The sequence below is a fragment of the Poecile atricapillus genome, chromosome 2 (assembly GCF_030490865.1).
Source record: "Poecile atricapillus isolate bPoeAtr1 chromosome 2, bPoeAtr1.hap1, whole genome shotgun sequence".
Classification (NCBI taxonomy): domain Eukaryota; kingdom Metazoa; phylum Chordata; class Aves; order Passeriformes; family Paridae; genus Poecile; species Poecile atricapillus.
Window position 1 is genome coordinate 3,073,387 of NC_081250.1, and position 23,110 is coordinate 3,096,496.

A 23,110-nucleotide genomic window follows, 5' to 3' on the forward strand; every position below is an offset into this window, starting at 1 on the left:
TTATTGAGATTCCTATGCCCAACATTAACTGACGCTGAGGTTTGTCTTAAACAACAACAAAAAGCATGGGGAGAGATTTAATGTAAACACATTAACTTGTTATATAAAAATCTAAATACTGCAACATTTCTTGCATAAGCTTTTCCTTGTTACAGGTGATTAGTTTAGATTACATGCTGAACTTTGAGTTAGGTGAGGTGAATCTTGCTTCTGACATTTGTCATTCTCTTTAGACTTTACCCTTCATGTCTCAGCATGCAGCAAACCAGTAACAAACTCCTTCCTGTGGAATGGCAATACTCTGTAAAGCTAATTACACCTAGGTCAGGGATTGCTGATTTATACACAAACAATATCCCAGAGAGCTTGCAGATTTTCCAGCAACATTTAGTAAAATTTCATGAAAATCTGTGCTCCCTACAGAGCTCTAGATATTTAGTTGGTTGAGATTTGCAGAGCAGCAAAACATAATTTTTATCCCTTTAGAGCTTTTGATGCTTATGGTGCCACAGAAAGTCTGGAATCACCATATCCACTTAAGCATAAATATAAATGTGGAGGGCTTGTTTCAAAGTCTACTGTGGAAAATAAAACATCTGAAGTTATGTGTGGGCATCACATAGACAATGGTCTGATCTCCTCAGGTCCTGAGACATCCTGGAAATTTTGGATGTCCCACCCCTGGAAGTGTTCAAGGCCAGGTTTGGAATAACCTGCTCTAGTGGAAGGTGTCCCTACCCATGGCATAGGGTGGAGTGGGATGATCCCTAAATTCCCTTCCATCCCAAGCCATTCCATAATTCTATGAATCTATGGCATCAAAGGGAAGATCGTTTCCTTGACCAAACATTTGAATTCTGCTTCCAAGCAGATCCTTAAGAAGATCCTTCCCCCTTGAGGAATCAGAGGGGGAACAGGAAAATTTGGCACTGGAAGATCATATAATTCTGATATTGATCCCTGTTAAATCTAGATGTCCACCCAGCCAGGTTTACAAACCTCTTCCCCTGGGGTGCTGTTGGAATCATATCCACAAGCTACAGCGTAGGGTGCAGGGTACACATCAGACCAGCCCTGGCTTGTACAGTTCCTGGTCACATTCCCTGGAAGAAAAGAAAAAAACATGATTTAAAAACAAACTTTCAGCTCACTATTAAAATATCTTCTGCCTTTTGAGGTATAAATGTCAAAGCACAATTCTTGTAACACTTAGAGTAAAACTCTCATACTTCTTCACAGTTATTAATTTTTCATATTACACAGAATTCATAAATGGGAGGCATCCACTGCATTTTAAAGTCCAGACCTCAGTAAAAAAAGTACATTTTAATACAGAGGTGCACACAAAACATCTCCTCTAGTGGTACCACACTGGCAGTTGTACCCAGACCTTTGGCTGCTGGCTCTGCACCAATATTGTTTGAATGTTTTATTGTCACGTTGACTTTGTTCCTGGAAAATTTTTATCTAAACAGAGCAGTAAAATATTTATGCCTTTCACTCTGCCTGTGAGAAGCCAGGACCGGGATAGATAAAGTGTTCATTCCACATGATGCAGATAAGGCTGGGGGTCTGGGAACTAAATCCAGTCCTCCACACCCAGACCTTGCCCACAGCTGAGCCCTGATCCAATGTGATTCCTGGGAAATGTACTGCACTCTTGTTTGTGAGAAAAGCACTTCAAAATTTGGCTGTGAAGGGAGAAAATCCACACACTGCCAACCTGAATTGCCTGTTTTAACTTGTATACTCTAGGGCAAGAAGGTTTCCTGGACCGTCAAGCTCACTGAGTGCCTGGGGCCTCTGACCAGCTGAAAGGAGCTTTAATTAACACAGGAACATCTCACTCCTTCTGCCAAACTGTCAAAACTGAACTTCACGTGGCTCCTTGGTACTCAGAACTGCCTGATCCATCCAGGATTCTAAGTGCAAAGCACTTCTCACTTTGTAAAACACATCTGCTTCACGTCCCAGCTGGACCTCAAACCCACACTGGCTTAATCCAGGAGAGACCAGCACTCAGGATCAGCCTTACCCCAAGAGGTTTGTAGGCTAAAAGGCCAAGATATGGGTTTGTCAAAAACCAACAAAGCAGAAATGCACCCAACAGCACAGAGTAAATTCCCCCAGCACCTTCTCTGACCCAACACTGCCCACCTCACACAGATCCCACTCTTGGGGCATTCCACTGGTGCCATTCACCACACAAAACTGGAAATCTGGTCAGCACACCAGAATGAACAAACAGAAGTCAAACCTTGCTTCTGAAGGTGACAAATGACACCAGTGAAGCTCAAAGGGCTTTGGGAACATTTCCAACAATTGAGTCCTTTGCACACAAGAGTAAGAAAACTCCTGCAAATGGGAACAAATCAGTTATGCAGCTGTGAGTCACGGAAATATTCAAGTATCACCTCCAGCAATTTCTGACACTTGAGTCATCTGAACCTCTTCCCAACCATGGGCTTGTTCTGCCCTGAAACCAGCAGCAAACAATCCCCTGCCTGGAGTCACTTCTCAAATCCCTGTGACAGGTGGATTTTGACACTAAAAATTGCCCCTTTAATCTGTCTTTGCAACAGATCTGAGTCCAGGAGGGCTCCCAAAGGTGCCTTCACTCGTTTTCACAGCTGCTCCAGAAGCAGCAAGTTCAGCACAGCTCCTTGGGCTGCTGCTCCCAGCCTTTCCCTGCACGGCCACTGTTTGCTGTTCCTTTCCCCAGGGTTCATATCGGGATCATAAAGGATCTTGTGCAAACAAATCAAGGACATGACTGTTCAGTACTTTCAGATTTTTTTGAGGTGTTATGCAATTTCTGTTATTTCTTCTTTGTTACAATGGATCCCATTATCTGAACTTCATTGCTTCCCGTTTCCTGCTCAAAACTCCTCCTCTCTGTTTGGGGATGGCTTAAGATTTCATGGTGGTTTTAAATCTTTGTTTCTTATTCTCAGTGAACTCAGGTGTGCTTCTTTCAGCTTATTTTTCTCCTATTTCTTCTTTTTAATTGCACTTCCTCACAATTTGATGATTATTTAAAATTTCTCACCTCTCTCAATACTGTCAAAAATTGTCCCAATGCTTTAGCAGGTGTGGAAACCAAGGTGGAAGGAAGAACAATGACAAAGAATCAGTGGGTTAAAAAAATAACAATAAAAATTACTTTGATTTTAGGGAAACTCGCTTCCCAGAGAAGTTTTTCTACCACCCTTTGGTGCTCATGTCACTTTTAAATGTGGAAATTCACACACATGTCATACAAGACACCTTTCTAAAACCTCTCATGTTCACCTGATGTCTGAGAGGTACAAAAAGTACAAGGTTAGAAAACAAAGATTTTACCACACCACAATTTGGCTCAAGTAATGGATGATGTCTCTCCTCAGACCAAATAACATTTCTAATTACCACTGTTTAAAATATCACTTTCTACACTGAAAATGAGCATAAAATTTGGGAAAGTGCCCCACAAGCTTAGCTTTCCTCTGAGTTTTGCAGGGTTAGGTCAGACTGAAGTATTACACAGATTTTTATGTTCCAAGGTCAAATCCCAGCTCTGTCACAGATCCCTGATGAAAATGAACCAGTTCTTGTGGGCTCCCTGGATCTTGGTTTTTCCAGACTTTGGTAATAAAGTCTAATTATTTGTCAATGGAAAGGCAATTTTTTCAAAGCACCAGAACTTGTATTTGCCATTTTCCAGAGCTGTTTTTCACTAACTAGTGTAACATAAGTTCTCTCTAAAATGAGCACCAATGGAGTGCACTGAAAATCTGTAGTACACTGAAATTCAGAATACATTGAAAATGACAGTATCAGAAAACACAAAGTTTCTGCGCTTGGAATTTATCTCCAATCTTTCAAAGTTCACTAGATTTCCCAAATTTTCCCATTTCCTATCAGACTGGAGCTAAAATTTTTCAAACTGTACTCCTGGAGGTTTAATGAGGGAGGAGACCAGGGGTTTATAGCAATGTGGAGTGGAGGAGATTCACTGAGAGCTGGAAGCCTCCCAGGGCCAGTAGATTTGGGCTCCAGGCTCCCCTCTGTGTTGTGGGAAAAGAAGAAGCAAGTCCCTGGTGAGAAGAGAGTTCCCTCACTCTTGTGGTATTAGTTAAAGCTAATTAATTAATTAATCTGTGGTTTTTTGTGGGGTTTGTATTTAATTTGATCAATGTTACCACTGCCAAACTGACCCTGTTCCTAAAAGCAATGAGGTGAGGTTTTCCATTAAAAAAAATAAATTGAAAAAGGCACAAGTAACTCTCATTTATTTTAGTAATAATCTCGTAATGCCTTGCAAGAGCTCAGTGTCCTGCTTCCACAGCATCCTGGAATGGCTGGGGTTGGAAAGGACCTCTGGGATCATCTGGCCCAAACCCCCTGCTCAGGTGTGGCCACCTAAAGTGGAAGCATGACCAGATGCCTTTTGGATATTCTTGGAATCCTTCGAGGATGGAGAGTGCACAAGCAAAACTTGTCTCAGAATTTAGAATCATAAAATCCTTATAGAATGATTTGGGCTGGAAGGGACCCTAAAGCCCAGTTCCAACCTCCCTGCCATGGGCAGGGACCCTTCCACGAGTCCTCCTTGGTTCACTGAGAACAATTTCCTTCCATTTGATGTGATTTGTTCATGACACAGCAGAAGAGGAAGGAGGAGTTTGTGGAACAGAGAGAAAAACATTTTCTCTATCAGAGGTGTTTGATTTGGGTAGGAGTTAAACACTGAACAGATGAACTGAATAAATGCAGATTTGTTGTCTGTGTCTTGCTCTTTAGTTTTTTATCTCTTACTTAATTTCTTTCTGCCTCTCATCTGTTCCAAACACACCCTTCACACTCTGAGATATGTCTGAAAGTTCATGTTACAGGTGAAGCTCTACCTCTTTGATCTTCTTGGGAAAAACCCTCTTATTGGCTTTTAACGGGAGTTTGAAATCAGACAAAGAGATCTGAGGTCAATCATGGCTCAGGGGTGCTGGGTTTTATCCCCCTCTTGCTTTCCTTGCCCTTTTCTTACAATTTCTAACACAGAGGGGAAGGTGTGCTCTGCCCAGCAATCACTCCTGCTTCTCCAGCATCATATTCCACGGGCATAAATTGATTTCTTCAAGCAGAAACTATCAAAGCAGTAACACTTCTATTATTTACCATTCTTGAGACGCTGCTGGGCCCATTGGCACATCACTACTTTCATTTTTTGTTATTGATCTGCCCCACTGTTCCTGGGAAACACTTGAAACTTGCAGAGAGCTTGCACTTAGCTGGAGGCTGAAGTGCTTAGGCCTGGGAAAAGCTTGTGGGAAAAGTCATGACAGGATAATTTCTCAATTTGCTTTCTCTGCCTCAGTTGTGGCCTCACAGGAGCCTTCTTTCAATGCAATTTCTGCCCAGTGTTTAACGTTTATTTTATATTTTTGCATTTCATAACTTCATGTCGTAGTAGAACCTGTGGCATTGGGTCAGCACATCAAACAAGACCGATTTAATTTTCTTCCTTTGTTGTTTTTCGCATCACTTGGCCTGCAGATATTACTGCCACTTGTCCAGTGCCCTGAAACTTCCTGAACCCTTTTTTTTGTGGCAAAACTCAATTTTCCTTTCCCCTTCCTGCACTTTTCACTTCTAAGAGTTATCCTTATAACCTTATATACTTATAACACATACAAATTAATAAATATAGATAATTCCCCCTTTCTTAACAATAACAATGTTCCCCTTGATTAGGCACCTTCTGTGAACCGTTTGTTTTCTCATCCTAAACATGGAGCTGTCACATTGTAGGACAAAATTCTCATTTGATGTTTTGATACTGAAGTGAGAGGACTCCAGGAAGCATCCAAGAGAAGAAGATGCACATTTTTGGGTAGAGGTGGGGGGTGTAGCATCCTTCAGAGGAGTGGGGCACAAGAATTGTGACACCTCAGCTGCAAACAAATCATGGAATCATAGAATGGATCTTGAAGGTCTCTTCCAACCTGGTCATTCTGTGACTCTGTGTGATTCTCTTTAGGTTGGAAAAGGCCTCTAAGATCCTCCAGTCCAACCATTAACCCCACACTGCCCAGGCCACCATCAAACCATGTCCCCAGGTGCCACATCCACGTGTTTTTGAACACTTCCAGGGATGGTGATGCCTGCTCTGAGCCTCATTTTCTCCAGGTAATTTTGCCTTTTTGATGTGAAGGCACACGTGGAGAGCAGAACACCTGAGCAGGTCGAGGGCTCTCACTGAATAGAACTCCACAAAAACCACACTCAGCTTCTTGGGTATTTTAATGACCATAGCAGCAAATAAATAATGGGTATGGTTCGTTTTGGGGTTCTTTAGAGATGTGGCAATGTCTTCTTATCTGTTGCTCTCTGCTCATCCCTATCCTTATTTTATTCAATTTTTGTTCCTGTTTCAGAAGCGATGCAGAATAAAAAGTGTTCATGAAGGAGGGGAAAGGAAAGGGGAAATAAATTTAGAGCACCTGAAGAAAAAAGGAGTTTGGCAAGCCTGAATTCAGATGGATCTCACTTGCTGAGTGGGATTCCAGAGCTTGGTTGTGCCCATCCCCTCTCCCTTAGGTCAATTAATCTCAGAGCTGAAGCTTAAAAACCATCAGTGCTAATTTAACTTGTGCATGGTGGACAATTTGCTTTTGGAGGACTGTGAGACATAAATCCCTATTACAAATGTCATCTTCCACAAATTGAAAAGAGAGGGAACACTCTGGTCGAGGGGTGGAAAGCAGTGCACTTTAATAATGAATGGTGCCAAAAATATTTTCATCCATCTCCCTCACATGGCACTGACGAACGTTATGAAATAATGAAAATTTTCTGGATCTGTGAATGCCATAAAAAAATTAATGTCAAATGACATCAAGACAGTTTAAGGTTTTTAAATGCCACAAGATATTTTATCCTTTATTAACCATGAGATGGGATATTAGTCATTTGAAGTGCTTATTCTCCGTGAGGCAGAAAAATCACATTAACTCTTTGTTTCCTGGTACTGTACCCTTTTCCTACTATAAATACATGAAAAAGATTTCCCCTGGCTCACAACTTGATAAAAGCTTTCATGTTCCTGCAAAGGGCTCAAAGAGTACTACACAAACATTACCCAGATGATTGAGTTCCTTGAAAGCTGCTCAATGGTGCTCACTGCTACCAAGCAAGAGCTGCTTCACAACCTTTAATGACATTAAATTTGCAACAAATCCTATAAAACAGCAGGAAATCTTCCTCTGTTTAAGACCATCACTGCTTTCCCTGTTTGTTAATGGTTGTACAAAGCCTCTGACTCAGAGAGAATCTGAGCTGCTGCCCCTGCTTTGGGAATGGCATCACTTGCTCTGTTGGTGCTCGGCTGAGGTGGAATTCAATCCTGTTGGAAGCTGTCCCATCTGCCAGAACCACTCCACCATCTTTTGGTTGCAAATGGACAGAAATATGTGGTTTATGGATGGTATTAAACCCATCCTGGAGTGAGGACCTAAAAACCAGCTGGACTGTGCCTCTAAGGAGGTTCCTCACCTCTGACTGTGAAACCAGCCCAGAGAGAGGCTGACTTATGGAGAACTCTAAAATCAGTTGATACAAATGCCACTTCAGGTTGGAAATTTGGCTTCCTGAATACAGGCATCTTAACACCAGCTGAGGAATCCTCGTGGATTTTAGATCTTCCATCGTTTATCAAATGGTACCAGATGTTTATGGTTAAAAGCCTGAATGGAGCCCTCAGTGTCTGAGCTGTGGGTGCCTCTCTGTGAGCTCAGTACCTGCATTTCTGCTCCAGTCAACAGAAAATTCATCAATTGAGCACACGGCACCTCCAGAGCTGGGCAGGGACCTCCACAGCATCTTCAGCCAGTGCTGACCACATTTCTGTGGACATTAATGGGGTCCTGGACACCAGTCTTGTACAGACACCCCTACTTTACAAACAGCAGAAATGAAGAGTCCTGACTCTGCTTTCTCCAAAGAAACTCATCCTGTGCTTTACCAAACAGGAATTTTCATGCTGTTGTTCATCTGATCACTGTAAATGGTTAATTCAAGTTGAGATGAACCACTGACCAAACTATACAATCATAAAGTCATAGAATGGATTAGGCTGGAAAAGACCTTAAAGTTCATCCAGTCCCACCCTCTGCCATGGGCAGGGAACACCTTCTACTATCCCAGGGTGCTCCAAACTCCATCCAACCTGGCCTTGGACACTTCCAGGGATCCAGGGACAGCCATAACTTCTCTGGGCACCCGGTACCGGGGCCTGCCAACCCTCACAGGGAAAAATTTCCTCCTAAAATCTAATCTAACCCAGCCCTCTGTCAGTTTAAAGCCATTCCCTCTTGTTCTATCACTCCATACCCTTGTACAAACCAGCCAGATTTCCAGTGACTGGGACCCCTGGATGACAGTCAGAAACCACATTAAACCAGAGGAAACTCCTCCAGAGCAATGTGAAATAACCCCAGAAGGCTGCTGACCTTGCCAGCTGCAAGGCTGGGTGACATTTGCTGCGGTCATGGCTCCCCCAAGAGCACAACTGGCCCCAGGGGTGTGCGGGGAAGGGCCGTGTCTGAGGCTCTTTCTTGGCTGAGCACACTGAGATGAGGGCACAGAGAGCCCAATTATGCTCTGAGTGCTCCGAGGGAAGTCTGGGCTTCTCCCAGAATAGGAATCATCCTCTAGACAGAATCACAGAGTCACTCAGGTTGGAAAAGACCTCCAAGATCACCAATTGCAACCTGTGACTGATCCCCACCTTCTCCCCAGCTCAGAGCACTGAGTGTCACCTCCAGGCCTTCCTTGGACACCTCCAGGGGTGGGGACTCCAACACCTCCCTGGACAGCCCCTTCTCACACCTGACCACCATGAAAAAAACCTATCTGATGTCCATCCTGAACCTCCCCTGGCCCAGCTTGAGGCCACTTCCTCTTGTCCTGTCCCTTGTTCCCTGGGAGCAGAGCCCAGCTCTCACCCAACCTAAGGTTCAGATACTCTGAAGTACCTGACAGATCCAATGACACAGAAACTATGAGAGATCTGCACCTTTCCGCAGGGGAACTCTGACACCTGGATGTCCTGGGACATCTCAGAGAACAGCAGTTGTACCTGAACAGGCAAATTTATTGAGTCTCACAAGCCCATCCTGCCACAAAATTAAAGATATTCCACTTTCCTTAGCTTAAGTCCAACACAGTCCCAATGATTTTAAAGGAAAAAAAAAAAAAAATATACATAAAATGGAACCTTAGAGTCACTGAGGTTTAAAAAGACCTCCAAGAACATCGAGTCTAACCATTAACCCAACACTGCCAGGCCCCCAATAAACCATGTTCCTATTTTTGAACACTTCCCTGGACAATAAATCCACCACTTCCCTGGGCAGCCTGTTCCAGTGCTTGACCTCTCTATATAATCAAATACACACAATATTTTCCTCATTGCTCAGCTATGGTGGGATGATGTACTAGAAAGCGTTTTTAAGAGATTTTTCTTTCTGTTTTACTAAATCTGCCAATATATAAAACCCAGTGAGTGAATGCTGTGCTCGGGGGAGGGCACAGAGCAGGAACAGCAGGAAATTATTCCACATGGCTGATCCAATGCACAGGGGTCTTGTCCTGCAAGATGTGATATCACAGCAGCTTCTGCCTCTTCTCCCTGGCTGTTGACACAGGAGTGATGAGCCACCAGGGAATTCTGGAAACGAGGAAGTCAGCGCTAGGATTGGACCCCAGGGATTTTGAATTTCCCTTCTGTGCCTGAAAAGAATTTTGGTGTGGCCTTGAGCAAGTCATGTAATCAGCATGTGCTGGTTAATGAGTGCAGTGCCCAGGCCTGTTGAACAGGGATGATACTGTGCCCCTACCCCCATTCCTAATTTATCCCGTGTGTTTGCTTTAAAAATGGCTTTAAAAATGGAGGGTCAGGATCTCCAGTGCAAAAGAACTTAATTCTCTGTTAAGGCCTGCAGGACTCCTATAATAAAATAGTGAAAAATAAGTATAAACTACCCAGAGACACAATCAGCCCTGTTGCTGCATGGCCCCCTGAGACCTGAATTTTAAACTAAATCTTCTCAGAACACCCTGAACAGTGAGTGAGAGCCACCTCCTCCATTAACCTCCCCTGCTCATTGTTTGTCAGGTTAATTCCTTGGCCTGTGGCCACATCTGTCATTCCAGCAGAAAAAAAAAACCAAAACGAAACAAAACTTTATTATGTACAGTTCCAACTTGTTTCTTTTCTGTCACAGACTTAATTAATTATTGTGCTAATAAAACTGCTCGTTTTGCACCACAAACACAGCGGTTCCACAGGTTGATTCAGCTTTCAGTGCACAACATCCATATTATTGGATTTCACCAGGAGCCATTTCTGCATCCCTGTGCTCCACAGTAGCAGTGCTGCAAGTGCAGGGAGGATGTTTTGATGTTTGGGAATTCATGTATGGCTTGGAAACCTCCTTTACCTCTGGCTAAGAGCTGTTCTCCCCCTTTATTGAGATGTTCCCCCTCTGGAAGGATGAGAAACCCCTTGGAGTGAAGCTGTGGAGCTGCTTTGGGATTTGCTTACCCAGGAAGGAGGTCAGGAATCTGAAGTACTTGGGGCACGGCCGTACCACGACTTCTCCCACCTCTGCTTCAGGCCAGCACGTGATGTTGTCCCACTGCCTCCTGCAGCCTGGGGAAGAGAGAAGAGCAGATGGTGGAGCACTCAGGAGTGCTGGATGCAGCAGAGCAGCTCTGCAAAGGTGTGAGGAGCCCCTCACCCCGGCACAGACACCTTTTGGAATGAAACCTCACAGAAATATTTCCTTTAGACACGCAGCTTTTAGCTCCCCAAGTCCCTAAAATTCAGCACCATAATTTTCCAGAAATCAGTATGGAAAGAACAACAGACAAGGGCAAAAAAAGAGGCAAATCAGGCTTGATACAAGAGCAATGCCTTCTCCTAAATTAAAAAGGCAGAAATTCCCAATTAAATATCTCTTTTCCTTGCCCTTGTCATTCCCTGTTGCATTAAACCCCTGATCTGACCCTGAGACACTGTCCCCTTGCTTCTCTGCTTGCCTCAAATGCCATCATCTTTTCCTTCCCATGGCAATGGTTGTGCAGCCCTCTCAGCAGGAAGGGGACACAGATGACAATCAAGGGATCCAGGACCAAAATCCCTTCACCAGATGAAGTTTTCTTCTTAAAAAGGGGAAAAGGCACCAAACTGCTGGAGGCTGAGCAGATCCCTAAGGAAGAGTGAGGGAATGTGGCACATCCTGAGCTATCCAACCTAGGAATGAAGGAAGAACCAACACAGGGAGAAAACACAGGGTTTTGTCAAAATGAGGCATTCCTGAAGATTTCCTGGGCAGAAGAGAAGCTTTTGTGGAAAGAAAAAAATACCACGTCCTTGCCACAGATTTATAATACTCTGATTTTGCCCTTTTATTTCTGAAAAAGCATTAATAATATCCCATGCATGCTGCATTGTTGGATCACGCAACATCAACGCTGAAGCCAAAAGGAGTTGGCAGATCTGAATTAAAAAATAAAAAAATAAAAGGAATAATTTCACATTTTTACATCGATATGTTACCATTTTAGAGTTCTTAGCAGAATTTTGACATTTTTTTCCGCCCTGCTTTATATTTCCAACAGCCAAGCACTTCAGTTGCTGCCTGGGTGAGATGGATGGGTTGTCAGCAGAGCTCCCTTTTCCAAGCACCTGTGCTCTCAGTTATTTGTCACACCCCATTAGATGGAAATTAGATGGAAACCTCCCCCAAATGTGACGCACTGCTGTTGGGGCTGTTATAGGGGATCTGTTTGTTAAACTTGGGAGGTTAATTAAAGTCGTTATTGTTAGAGAGTTAATTGATGTTATGACAAAAGTTAACTATGTTTAATTGTTGTAAAGTTGTTAAGATGATTGTTAAGGACTTTGGAGTGTTCGGGGTTGATATTGGATTGGGGTCAGGTGGACAGAATGGGGGATTGATAAGAGATATAAGGGAGTTTATGGAGGCCTGGAATAGAACATTCAAGAATGTGATGTCATCAGCACCGCGAGTAATGATTGGAAGAAACATCCACCAATCATTCAACGCCCTGGGAAAATGATTGGACCAGAATGAACGCGGCTATGGACCAATCAGAGCCCAGGAAAGCAGCCAATCCCGAAAAGGATCCAAAATGGACCAATCAGGGCCTAAGGGAGGGTATAAAGCAGGGTGTTACGTGTTAGCGGCGGCTTTTTCTGTTCGGGAATTTGTTGGGATGCGTTGTTGCTGTCCCGGTTTGTAGCGTGGAGCACCCAGGATTAGCCTGGGTTCTCCTTCGGCTGCAGCTCAGTGTTAATAAACAAGCCAGGCTTTAATTACATCAAAAAGTCTCCAGCCTCGTTTATGACAGGGCCAGCAGCCTCACATGAGAGAGACTGGGATGTGAAGAGCAAAGTGGGGAGAAAACGTTGAGGAAATACTTCTCACGTGCCAGCAAAAGGAACTACGAAAACCCCTGTCAGGCTGCACTTGTTGGTAATGATGCCCTGCTCTGAAATTCCTCCTTTAAATCATCTTTTAGTCCTTGAGCTAAGGAGGCAGATCTGTCCCAGATCGACAGAGAGCACACAGAAATGCTTTGAAGCTGAAAAAGAACCCTTAAATTGCTTTCAAAGTGATTTTACAGGCTCCCCCTCCCCACTTCTTTCATGAACAAACTGAACTTTCCAAATGAAGTCCTGAGCTGAGTTTATCATGGTCTGAAAAATGGAATAAGTGATGGTATCTCCTTCATGCAGCTCTCCTGCACAGCTCATTAAAAGTCAGGTTTCAGGTCCTTGTATCAGGTGCCCAGCTCAGCTCTCACAGCCTCACTCTTATCTCCCAACAAACAGCTCCAAAAGTGTCAGGATAGTAAAGAATCCACAGAAAATTATTCCATGACGGAATATTTCACATTCTGCAGTCTTTTCCTCCGCCAACTGCAATAAATTAGAGTGCAGCTATTACCTCATGATAGGTTATAATACAAAATAAAAGCCATCTGATAGCATCAGATGGCTTTTTAAATGCCCTGAATTATGCACTCTGAGAGTTTTGGTGATCTGTATCTTTTTCTCTGTTGACATTTTTCAGCACCACCTGTGATGTGTGAAGAAAACCTTTAGGTGCTCACTTTTGTATCAAAAGCTTTTTTTTTTTTTTTTCTGATTAAAAGAAAGTGAAACTGGCTTTGCAAGACACATAAAGTGTACTTTTTACAAATTATTGCTCTGTAAACACACCTTGTACCTGCTATTAACTCTTAAAACACCAGTCTGCCTCATTGCTGCCCCAGACACGCTGAAAATATTTCTGCAATAAATAAAGAAGGCAATGGAATCCAGAATTCTGGCTGGCAGTGCCTGTCACCACAGGATGAGTGAATTTTGGCATGGTTTGAGTTGGAATGGACCCTAAAAATCATCTCATCACAACTCCCTGCCACTACCCCAGGCTGCTCCAACCTGGCCTTGGACACTTCCAGGGATCCAGGGGCAGCCACAGCTTCTCTGGGCCTTTTAACAGGTCTGTGTCCTTCTTGTGCTAATTATCTGCAGTGCAGGAAAATCTGTGATTTGTAGTGAGCAGAAGAGAATAACTGAAGTTTAAAGAACTGGAATAATTGAAGATTGATACCTGCAAAATGCTTTACATGCACAGTCCAATCATCCCATCACAACTTCAGGTAAAACTTTGTGCCCTTTCATCTGACCCAGCACACACACAACCTTTTCTCAAGGAACCTTCCAGAAAATGCTTTTCTTCCTTCCAAGCTGACAGACTTTATCCTGGAAAAGAGCTGGGATCTGGGGCTTGGCAGGCAAAAATCTGCACTTGAAACAAGGAAATCCCTCTCTTCCCTGTGGCACCACTTGGATGTGGCAAAGATGACAAGTTTGACCCAGTCACGTCGTGTTTGGGGATTGATAAGTGCTTCCTCATTAATTAATTATAAATGTTGTAGTCTACCTTGCTCTCGGTCTCTGCAGGGAGGATGCAAAGGCATTTATCAATCCTGACCCAGTGCAGCAAGTGCCAATGAGTAAAAAACACACCCTCTCTCCACTTCCATCAAAAGAACTGCTCTGCTCTTGTGCCTGTCCCAAAAAAAAACACGGGATACACACTGCCAAGGGCTGTGCTTTGCTGTGGGAAGGATCCCAGGTGAGTCTGGGGGAGCTGTGTAAAAATCAGTGTGTGGGTTTTTTAAATAAGCTTCACTTCCCACCTCTCTGGGTGTTTCAGGTGTCTTTAAACTCCTGTCATTACAAAATTAAACCTTAAAAAATTAAATGAGTATTTTTAAAATAAGAGTTTTGGTTTTTTTTCCCATTTTAATTATTTTAACTGTGACTCCCACACCCTCAGCTTTGCCCTACCCTTCCTTGCCAGACCAAGAAGCGCTGTGTGGAGCTGAATATCTTCTTCTGGAGGGCTGCAGGGAGAAATCCTTCACGCCTCTAGAGGAGCTGGAGCTCAGATCCCTCTGTGCAGCAGCTCAGCCTCCCTCTCTGCAAGCCAGACACCCCACAAAGAAGCCAAGGGCTGCATCAGCCTCACTCAGAGCCCTCCTCTAAGGGGTTCTGGCTCAGAAGCTGCAGGGCATTCGGGGGCCCAGCACACCTTTCCCACTGTCTCTGCTAAAAGTGGAGCAGAGCTCTCCCTTCCTCTCTCTTTAAAAGGTTAATAAACAGAAAACAGGTCAATTCTCACGAGGCACACTGGCTTGCAGGACTGGCCGACTGAAGCATAAAAACCCATTTATTGGAGTCATATCTACGCTTACAGCAAATCGTGGTGGAAGCTTATCTAGGAAGCAGCAGAGAATAACTTCCCCTCATGAATAAACATGAATTCCCAGAGCTTTGGCACAGCCCTGAGATGGGACTTGGTCTGGCTGAGGAAAGAAATGAATGGCAGCAGGCTGGTACCAGGCACTCTCTGGAGCCAGGTGAACTCCCAGGTCAGGGAAAAAGCCTTTCAGCACATCAGTCTCTCACTGAATCATGGAATCATTAAGGTTAGAAAAGACCTCCAAGGATATCGAGTCCAACCTTTGACCAAGCACCAGATCCCAAACCCTCACACCAAGTTCTCCCTAATGCCTGGGGGGATCACTCCAGGTCTCTTCTGAAGGACATTCCCACACATTTTGCTCTTGGAATCCCTGCTCAGATTCAGAAATGCCCATTTGATGCCTGGGGTATCTCAGGAGCTCTGAGTACCCACAGGGATAACAGCAAGGCAAAGGCACAGCTCAGCTAAGCCAGGCTGAGCCATCCCAGGGCACCATCACAGCCTGGTGTGCTGCAATAAAATCTCATTTTCACTCCAATTTCATAGCAGCAGGCAGCTCCCAAGCTCTCAGGACTGTAAACAGCCATGGGGTGACATTTATTGTGCCCCTGACAAGCCCAGCCTTGGTGCTCACCCGTGGCTTGCCTCGTTACAAACGTCTCATTACAAACAATTATCACTGCATCTATCTCCCTGGCCAGCTGAGCACTGAGCCTGACTGAAGGAAACAGACTCCAAAAAATGGTGCCTGCAACAACCCAAAACTCAGCACCACCCAGGCAGTTTGAATTTAATCTCAGTGGAGGAAAGCCCTCCATCAGCTTTGGGTCACTGCTGCCACCACAGACTCCAGAGAGCAGACACCTCCCAAATGAGGGATTATTTTCTATTTAAAAGTCATATGAAATAATAAAAAAATACTGTAGGTAGATTCTTTTTCTCCCATAAATCTTGTAAATCAAATGCAATTGGATTTTGATTCTGAACCCAGGAAAATTTTCAGAATTCACAACCTCCTGTGCTAAAGCATCGCACGATTTAAGTGTCCACTGACAGAAAAATTATATCCTTTTCTGAATTCACTTTGAACCTGCTCATGGCTGGCTTCACTAGGAATCCCTCAGCTCTTTTACAAAGACAGAAATATTCACAGCCTAACCACAATATCCCTTTCCCTGGGGAGAAAACCCATAAAATCCTCTTTAATATCCCTCCTTGGGCATCTCTTTTTCAAGCTGAAGTGTCCCAGACTATTTAGTAGCTTCCAGCATGGAAACAGCTCCCTATCATTTCTCCCTTGTACCTTTGGTGGGTTTAATTCTACCCCATCCTGCCCTGGGCTCACAGAGTAGGGTTTTACCCTATTTATTTTTTGGTGACAGATTGGGTTAGCTTGGCTCTGAGGTTTTGCTAAATGCATCCTCCCTCTTTCCCCTGAAAAAGTCACTGCTGTGCCCTCCTGTCCCTCTCCAGCATCCTTTGGGCATCTCTCCTTCCCTCAGCTCCATCTCATCACCTTTTGTGTTTGTAGCACCACTGACAGCCGGCTCTGCAGCAACCCCATCCCCTCAGAGCTCCCCTTCCAGCTTTCCACAGCTTTCTGTTTCCTTTGGATGTTTATTTTTTGCCTGTTGTGCTGCCTGCTGTCACTCCAGCACTGCAGGCAGGATGTGACAGAGAATCCATCCAGCTGAAGGAAAGCCACACTTCTGCCAGGGCATCGCTCACTCGGGGATTTGCAGCTCCAGTTCAGCAGAAAAGGGACTTGGGCAACCACAGAAAGAAAAAGGGATCCCAAAATTCAGGATAAGTGAAAAGAGTTTGCTTTGGACTTTGCCTCAATATCTGTGGCAAGTCTGGGATTTCATTTTCCCCACAAGCTGGACTTGATGATCTTAAAGGTTTTTTCCAACCTTAGAAGCTCCATGATTTCATAACAAGAGCACCGTTAATTACTGTAAAACCTGGTTTACCACTTTTGCAAGTAGAAGCTGTCCAAGCACTCAACAGAAATATATTAAAAAATAGCTTTTTTCCTAAATATTTGCAGAAATTTGACTCAAAGACATGTGAAGGAAACCTCACCTTAAAGCTCCAGACTGAGCCATTCTAATCAGCATGAAAGGAATCACCAGTGACTGTTGCTGGAGGGTGATTTTTAAGCATGAAAATCCTATGAGATTTTCCATCAACAACATCTATTAGGAAACAATTTTGCTTTTTTTAAAAAAAGTTTGTAATCTTTCAGCCTGTTTTAAGCAATGAACTAAATAAACACTCGACTTTTTTAACCCCTCCTTTTCATAAATCAAATTTGTGAGCTGAACCTTTCTGCCTAACTCCAGAACATGTAAACTGAAAGAAAAGATCCAGGATTTAAGATGAAGGTTTACACAGGACATTGCCAAAACCATCACTTATCTCCTCAGCAGCCTCTAAAGAAGATCTCCAGTGCTCTGACACAGAGCATGCTTAAAGCATTATTCCAGGGTTTCCTCACTCAAATCCCTCTGCTCTTCCAGGAGTTGTAGACAACTGGATTAATAAAGCACCAGGCTTTGAATTTGGGTACCTCCATAGATGGTTTTTCCCATATTGGCATCTCCAGAAAGAAATTCATCGTGAGGACGAGTGGCTCGACCTCCAGGAATGCTTTTCCCAACATCACTTTCTATGCAATATTCCCCAATGTACTTATCCCAGGTAAAAAGGGTGGATACCATCATGACACTGCCCTGATACAGTCAATATTAAGAAAAAAAACAAAAAGAAAATATGAGGAAGGAGAGATTTTTTTTAACCAGAAATCTCATGGGATATGAGAGGAACAAACACAAGCTGCTGTTAGAAACAAAACCTCTGCATAGATGGATTTAATTTGAGCCATTATCCAGAGCTTTGAAAATTATTGAATTTATATTGAATTGAATTATTTGAATTTGTTTTCTATTGATCTGCAGCAATGGCACTTTCTCCTTATTTCTATAACCTTTGCATGGCTAAGCCTGTGTGCATTTATCTATTATCCCACGTTAAAAAAAAAAAAGAAAAAAATAACCAAAACCTTTGCTGGCATTTAAAAGTGTGACACATTCTCCAAAGTGTGAGCCATTCTCCAAACTAAAATGCCTTTTCCAACACAAATTTATGTCCACTAAGTGGCTGCTAATCCTGATAAACTCCAGGACAGCTTTCCCAAGTCCCACAAACCCTGCTGCTTGTTAGAGAGCTTCCAGCCAGGAGTCAGCAGCAAGCAAAACCAAAGCAAAACCTCCACCCCTGCTGTGTTTTAAGGCAGAAAACTGATGTTGGAATGTCTCAATATCTGTGGAGAGGTGAGGTCAAGGCAAAAATCAGCTCTTAGCTCCACAGGGAGGAGTGATGAGGTGCTGTGTGGCTCCCTGCTGGAATTTCATCCTGGTTTTGGTGGGCGTTTGGCACTTCAGGTGGGTGGGTGGGCTCAGACAAACAACTGAGGGACCACTGTTGGAAACATGGAATTGCTGAGGGTGGAAAAACATTTCAAAGCCATTGAGGCCAGCGTCACCGTGTTCACCACTAAACCACATCTCCAAAACTCAACAGGGAACTAGCAGTGCTCCCTGGAGAGATGGGCAGTGAGTCACGGAGCAAGGATGGACTGAAAAAGAAGAATTTGTAGGGAAAATTTTGGTGATGACTGTTTCCTCAGAAAGAAACTCCTGGTCTGGAAGAACAGCATTGGCCTTGGGCCAGATCAAAGCAGCCAAAATCTGGGGTTGGTTCTCAGGGTTCAGACGCTGTGAGAACATCGCTCCCTCCTCGTGTTTCAGGGGCCAGTTTCACAGCAGAGTCTGCAAAGGCTCTCCTCTGAAAAACCCATGGCAGATTTCTTTATTTTGAGTTTTTGGGGAGTGGGTTCCAGCTCTGTAAGAGCTGCAGCATGAAGGTGTTTGGGAAGAGCCCCAGCGAGATGAGGGAATGGGGGAAGGAAGATCATTTACGAGGACCTGTCCTACTGTGTATGGCGACTATTGCCAAAGAACAGGGAGAAAAATTCCTGTTAAATAAAAGGGAGCTTGACTTTGGTACTGATCCTGTGTGAGAGTCTGGGGTTTAAGGTCTTGATGTCCCATGGCTGAATTTTCTACTGTTGTAGGAGAGGCCACCCTGCCAAGGAATGGAGGGGACTGATGTCCAGTGCTGCTGGTCAGAGCAAGAATGAAACCAAAGAGTCCCTTGTATCACTTAGGCTGGAGTAATAGGAAAAAAGCAAATTAAAAATTAATACAAGAAAACTTGGCAAAAAGTCCAGCAGGTCCTTTTGCCTTTAGAGACACCATCAAGATCAAACATATTTTAGACTGAGCTAAACTGGTTTTTTTGGAGTATGTTGACAGAGGTTTGATTTAGGGTTTGATTTAGCTGGCCAACTGCTGTCATTTAATGCCATTCCTGCTGTCCCAGGATTTTTTTGGAGGCTGATGAATATGGTACAAGACTGATGAGAGCTCTACACAACTCTGAAATGACAAAATCACAGAATCTTTGAGATTGGGAAAGACCCCTGAGGCCACCAAATCCAACCACCAACACAGCCCCGCCACGTTCCCCGCTGATGCACGTCCTCAAGTGCCACATCCAGAGTTTTTCCCCACCCTACTTTGGGCATTCTCTGAACTTCTTGAGCTGGATCAGCCCCGTGGTGCCTTCTCCATCACCTGGAGAGCTGCTGATAACAGGACTGTCCCACAAATCCCACTGACACCTCATCTGCCCCAGCAGGGCTTATGCAACTGGGAGGTGAGAATTCACTTGAACTTTTCCAAGCAAGGAACTATTAATTATTTCTTATCTTGCTGCACTATAAACAGATGGTGATGAATAAAGAGGCTCCTAATTTAAACTTCGTCAATGTTTTTTTTCCAGCTTGATTTTTAATTTCCATATGTTCACTGCTTCTCCTCCCATCAAACTTGCTTTGACTTCTTTGGGGGGACTGACAGAGACCCCCCAGGCTCCAAATTTGGTTTTTCAAGGCAGTCTCCACTGTGGAACAGCAAAAGCAATATTCTGAGTTTAAACAGCATAGGCCATTTCCCACCTGGATTTTTTTTCATGGACAATGGTGATGATGAGCTTGCAGGACTCATCTCTATCTCACAAGTGTGAGGCATGTGAAAGTTAAGCAGATGTGAACAGGCATTGAGAGGGGGAATGACACTATTTTTTTTCCATGTTTTCCATTTTTCAAACTTTTTTATTGGGTTTTATTCTATTTGCAAAGCAGACAGGGCTAGAGAGCAAACAAAAATGTGCAGTGTTGAAGGACTAGGAGTATCAGGCCAGGTAGGATGGGGCTTGGAGCAGCCTGGGATGGTGGAAAGTGTCTCTGCTCATGGCAGGGGGCTGGAACTGGATGAGCTTTAAGGTCCCAAAGCATTCCATGACTCTGTGATTCCACAAAGGCCGTGCTTCCTGCACAGCTCTTGGTCTCCAGAGCTGCTCATCCCACCCAGACACGAGTCCTGGTTCCTTGTTCAGCTGTTATCCCTAAATAACTCTCCTGCTTCTGGAAGAGTATCTGATTGCAGACCAAATTAATTACTAATAATGGGATAAACAGATAATGAGCTGAGCCAGCCGACCTACACCTGATTGATTTTCCTGCCCTTTTCACAAAGGGAGGGCTACATTTTTTTTATTTTTTATTTATTATCATTTCATTTGTGTGCTTCAGTTTAAGCTGAATTGTTTGAAAATTACAACCATGGAGAAGCGAAATTTTCTCAAAAACAAACCCAGAAATACTCCAGTATGCTCTGGGACCATGACATAAAAGAGGCAAGTGCAAGTCAGCAGGAAGCAGTGCAATGGTGGTTCCTGCCTTGCAGCCCACAGGAGCTCAGCCACACTTCACAGAGAGGGATTTGCCTCTGTCTGTGAGTCTGGGAAGCAAATTCCCTTATCCCAACCCTTGGGAGAGCTTCCCTACTGCTGCCCAGTGTGTTATCAGCTGAGCAGCTGCTGTGTTGCACAGTGTTTCTCTAGCTGGAAAAGCATATTTCTACTGGAAAAACGTCTGTAACTAAATCCCAGTTTTCAGTGAGGCTGGGACTGCATTCCCCTCTTCTGGAATACAGAATCATGGAATAATTTGGGTTGGAAGGGACTTTTAAAGGTCATCTTGTTCAAGCCCCTTGCCATGATTTTACCTCATCTGGCCAAATCCCCTCCAAGCCAGCGGACACCAGCACAGAGATTATCTGTGAAATGTGTTTTTTTTTTCCTACACACCTGGGCTGCTCACTAAGATTCCCCTCATTTTAAATATTTTAACAGGCAAGACAATCTGAACAGGATTCATCACATCCTGAAAGAGATACCTACACCTGGCCAGAACACACCAGAGATTCCCAAAACCAAGTGAAGATCCCTCGCCAGAAGTCATTCCCATGCTGTGGTTGTTTGCCCATGTGAATCTGGTCTCTGTCTACCTGTTCCTGATTTTAATGGCAAAGAATCCACTCCTGTGTTGAATCTGTGTGCCACTGGATGCCTTTGCTAGTTATTTCAGCATGGAGTTAAAGAAAATCAGGGCAGAGGAGCTCAAGGCCAGTCCTGCTCAGGAAATCCAGCCCTGTGCATCCCACACACCCTTCCAGAAACTGGGCAAGCTCTGCCATAGGATTCTCCTTCCTCCAGCCCTGCAGAGAGGCTGTTGGGTGTCCTCTGATGTCACTGTTGGACACAAAATGATTCACACAGCTCGAGGTGTGGTGAAAGAAGAAGAAAAGTTTATTTGTTCTTTCAGTATTTATAGGTTTTCAACAGTGACCAGGTATTGGATAGTCAGGTCACCACCTTCCCAACCACACTGGCTGTGAGAGATGTCCATCACAAGGCAAATCTTTAATGGAATGTATAAACACCTATGTTTATGGTTACTTTCCTGGGATAATGGCTAGAAATTGTGAAAACAGTATAGAAAGGCCTGATTCTCAGGACGACACTCTGATGGTTACAAACTTCCTTAAAAGGCCAGGCTTTGATCTCACTGCCCTTTGGTTCTCCTCTCTACACACTGCCAGCTTCATCTGCTTTTCCCTGTGGATTTTCCTCTCACTGCATCCTCTGCAGCCTTTCCTGTGCTGGAAAACAAATTAAACACTCCTCTAAAAACTAAACTTCTCCTCCTCAGAGCTGGGCAATATTTACTGACCCCAGGCTGTAGAATCACAGAATCATCAGGGTTGGAAGAGACCTTTAAAATTATCAAGTCCAACTGTCAAACCTCCTCAAATAAGGGTAAATCCACAGATACTGAATCACACTCTTAACAGGGAATAGTGGGATTTACATGGATCATCTCCTTCCCCCTGCCACGGGCAGGGACACCTTCCACTATTCCAGGTTGCTCCAAGCCCCATCCAACATGACCTTGGACACTTCCAGGGATGGAAGAAGTTTAATCTGAAAAGAAAACCTGGATTTCATGCATGTTCATCCCCTGTGAGGAAGGGGTGAGTGTTTGAAGACAAAAAATAAAAGAGGAAGGACGTTATTGTTTAGAGTGGAAATCTACCTCCTTAACCAGTGTCGCTCTATTAGGAACGGCGAGAAGAACGACACAGACTCTCTTGGGAGTCGATCAGGAGAATTTCTTTCTGGTTTATTACCTCAGGTCTTTTTTATAGACTGATATGTGAAAAGTACAGAAAAGAAACTCTTATTGGTCAGTAAACTAACACATCACCATCATTGGTCAGTGGGGTTCACCACCCCTCGACTTTCTCTTGCAAGAAAACAGGGAACAGAAAACAGCACCTGCAAGGCTGTTCTCTGTCTCTGAGGGTTGTTTTAATTCCTCCCCATGATTTCCCAGGCCACTTTCCAGGCAAGACTGAGAAAGTTATGTGGCCTGCAATTTCCACAGGCACCGTGCTCTCTATTTCAGAGTTAGCATCCATAAACCAGAGCCAGTGATCAACCTCAGCACCACCATCAAGTGCTCTTAACAAGTGACTAATCTGTCTGACACATCAAATTACAGCTGTGATTAAGCCCCTCTGATCAATACAAGTGATAATGGCTCCTAAACAAAGCTTTCTTTCCAGAATGTACTGAGACACTGTGTTTGTTTCCACTCACTTGATTAGAAAGGGTAAGGAAGCACTCCTTAAATCTCAAGTGATTCTCCTTCTCCTGAAAAGGCCTGGGGAGTGCACAAGGCAACAAAACTCTCTGGACATAAATCAAAGTTTTACTCTGCAGATCACAGGGAGCCT

The 23,110-nt window shown here is 43.9% G+C and overlaps 1 protein-coding gene across 1 annotated transcript in view; it reads right to left on the reverse strand.

Annotated features, from left to right (window-relative positions):
- The window catches only part of VIPR1 (vasoactive intestinal peptide receptor 1), a 102,922-nt gene that overhangs the window by 38,798 nt on the left and 41,014 nt on the right, over positions 1 to 23,110 (reverse strand). Inside the window, 2 exon segments of the mRNA XM_058833211.1 lie at positions 1,000 to 1,103; positions 10,583 to 10,690. Coding sequence (XP_058689194.1) covers positions 1,000 to 1,103; positions 10,583 to 10,690 — 212 coding nt within the window.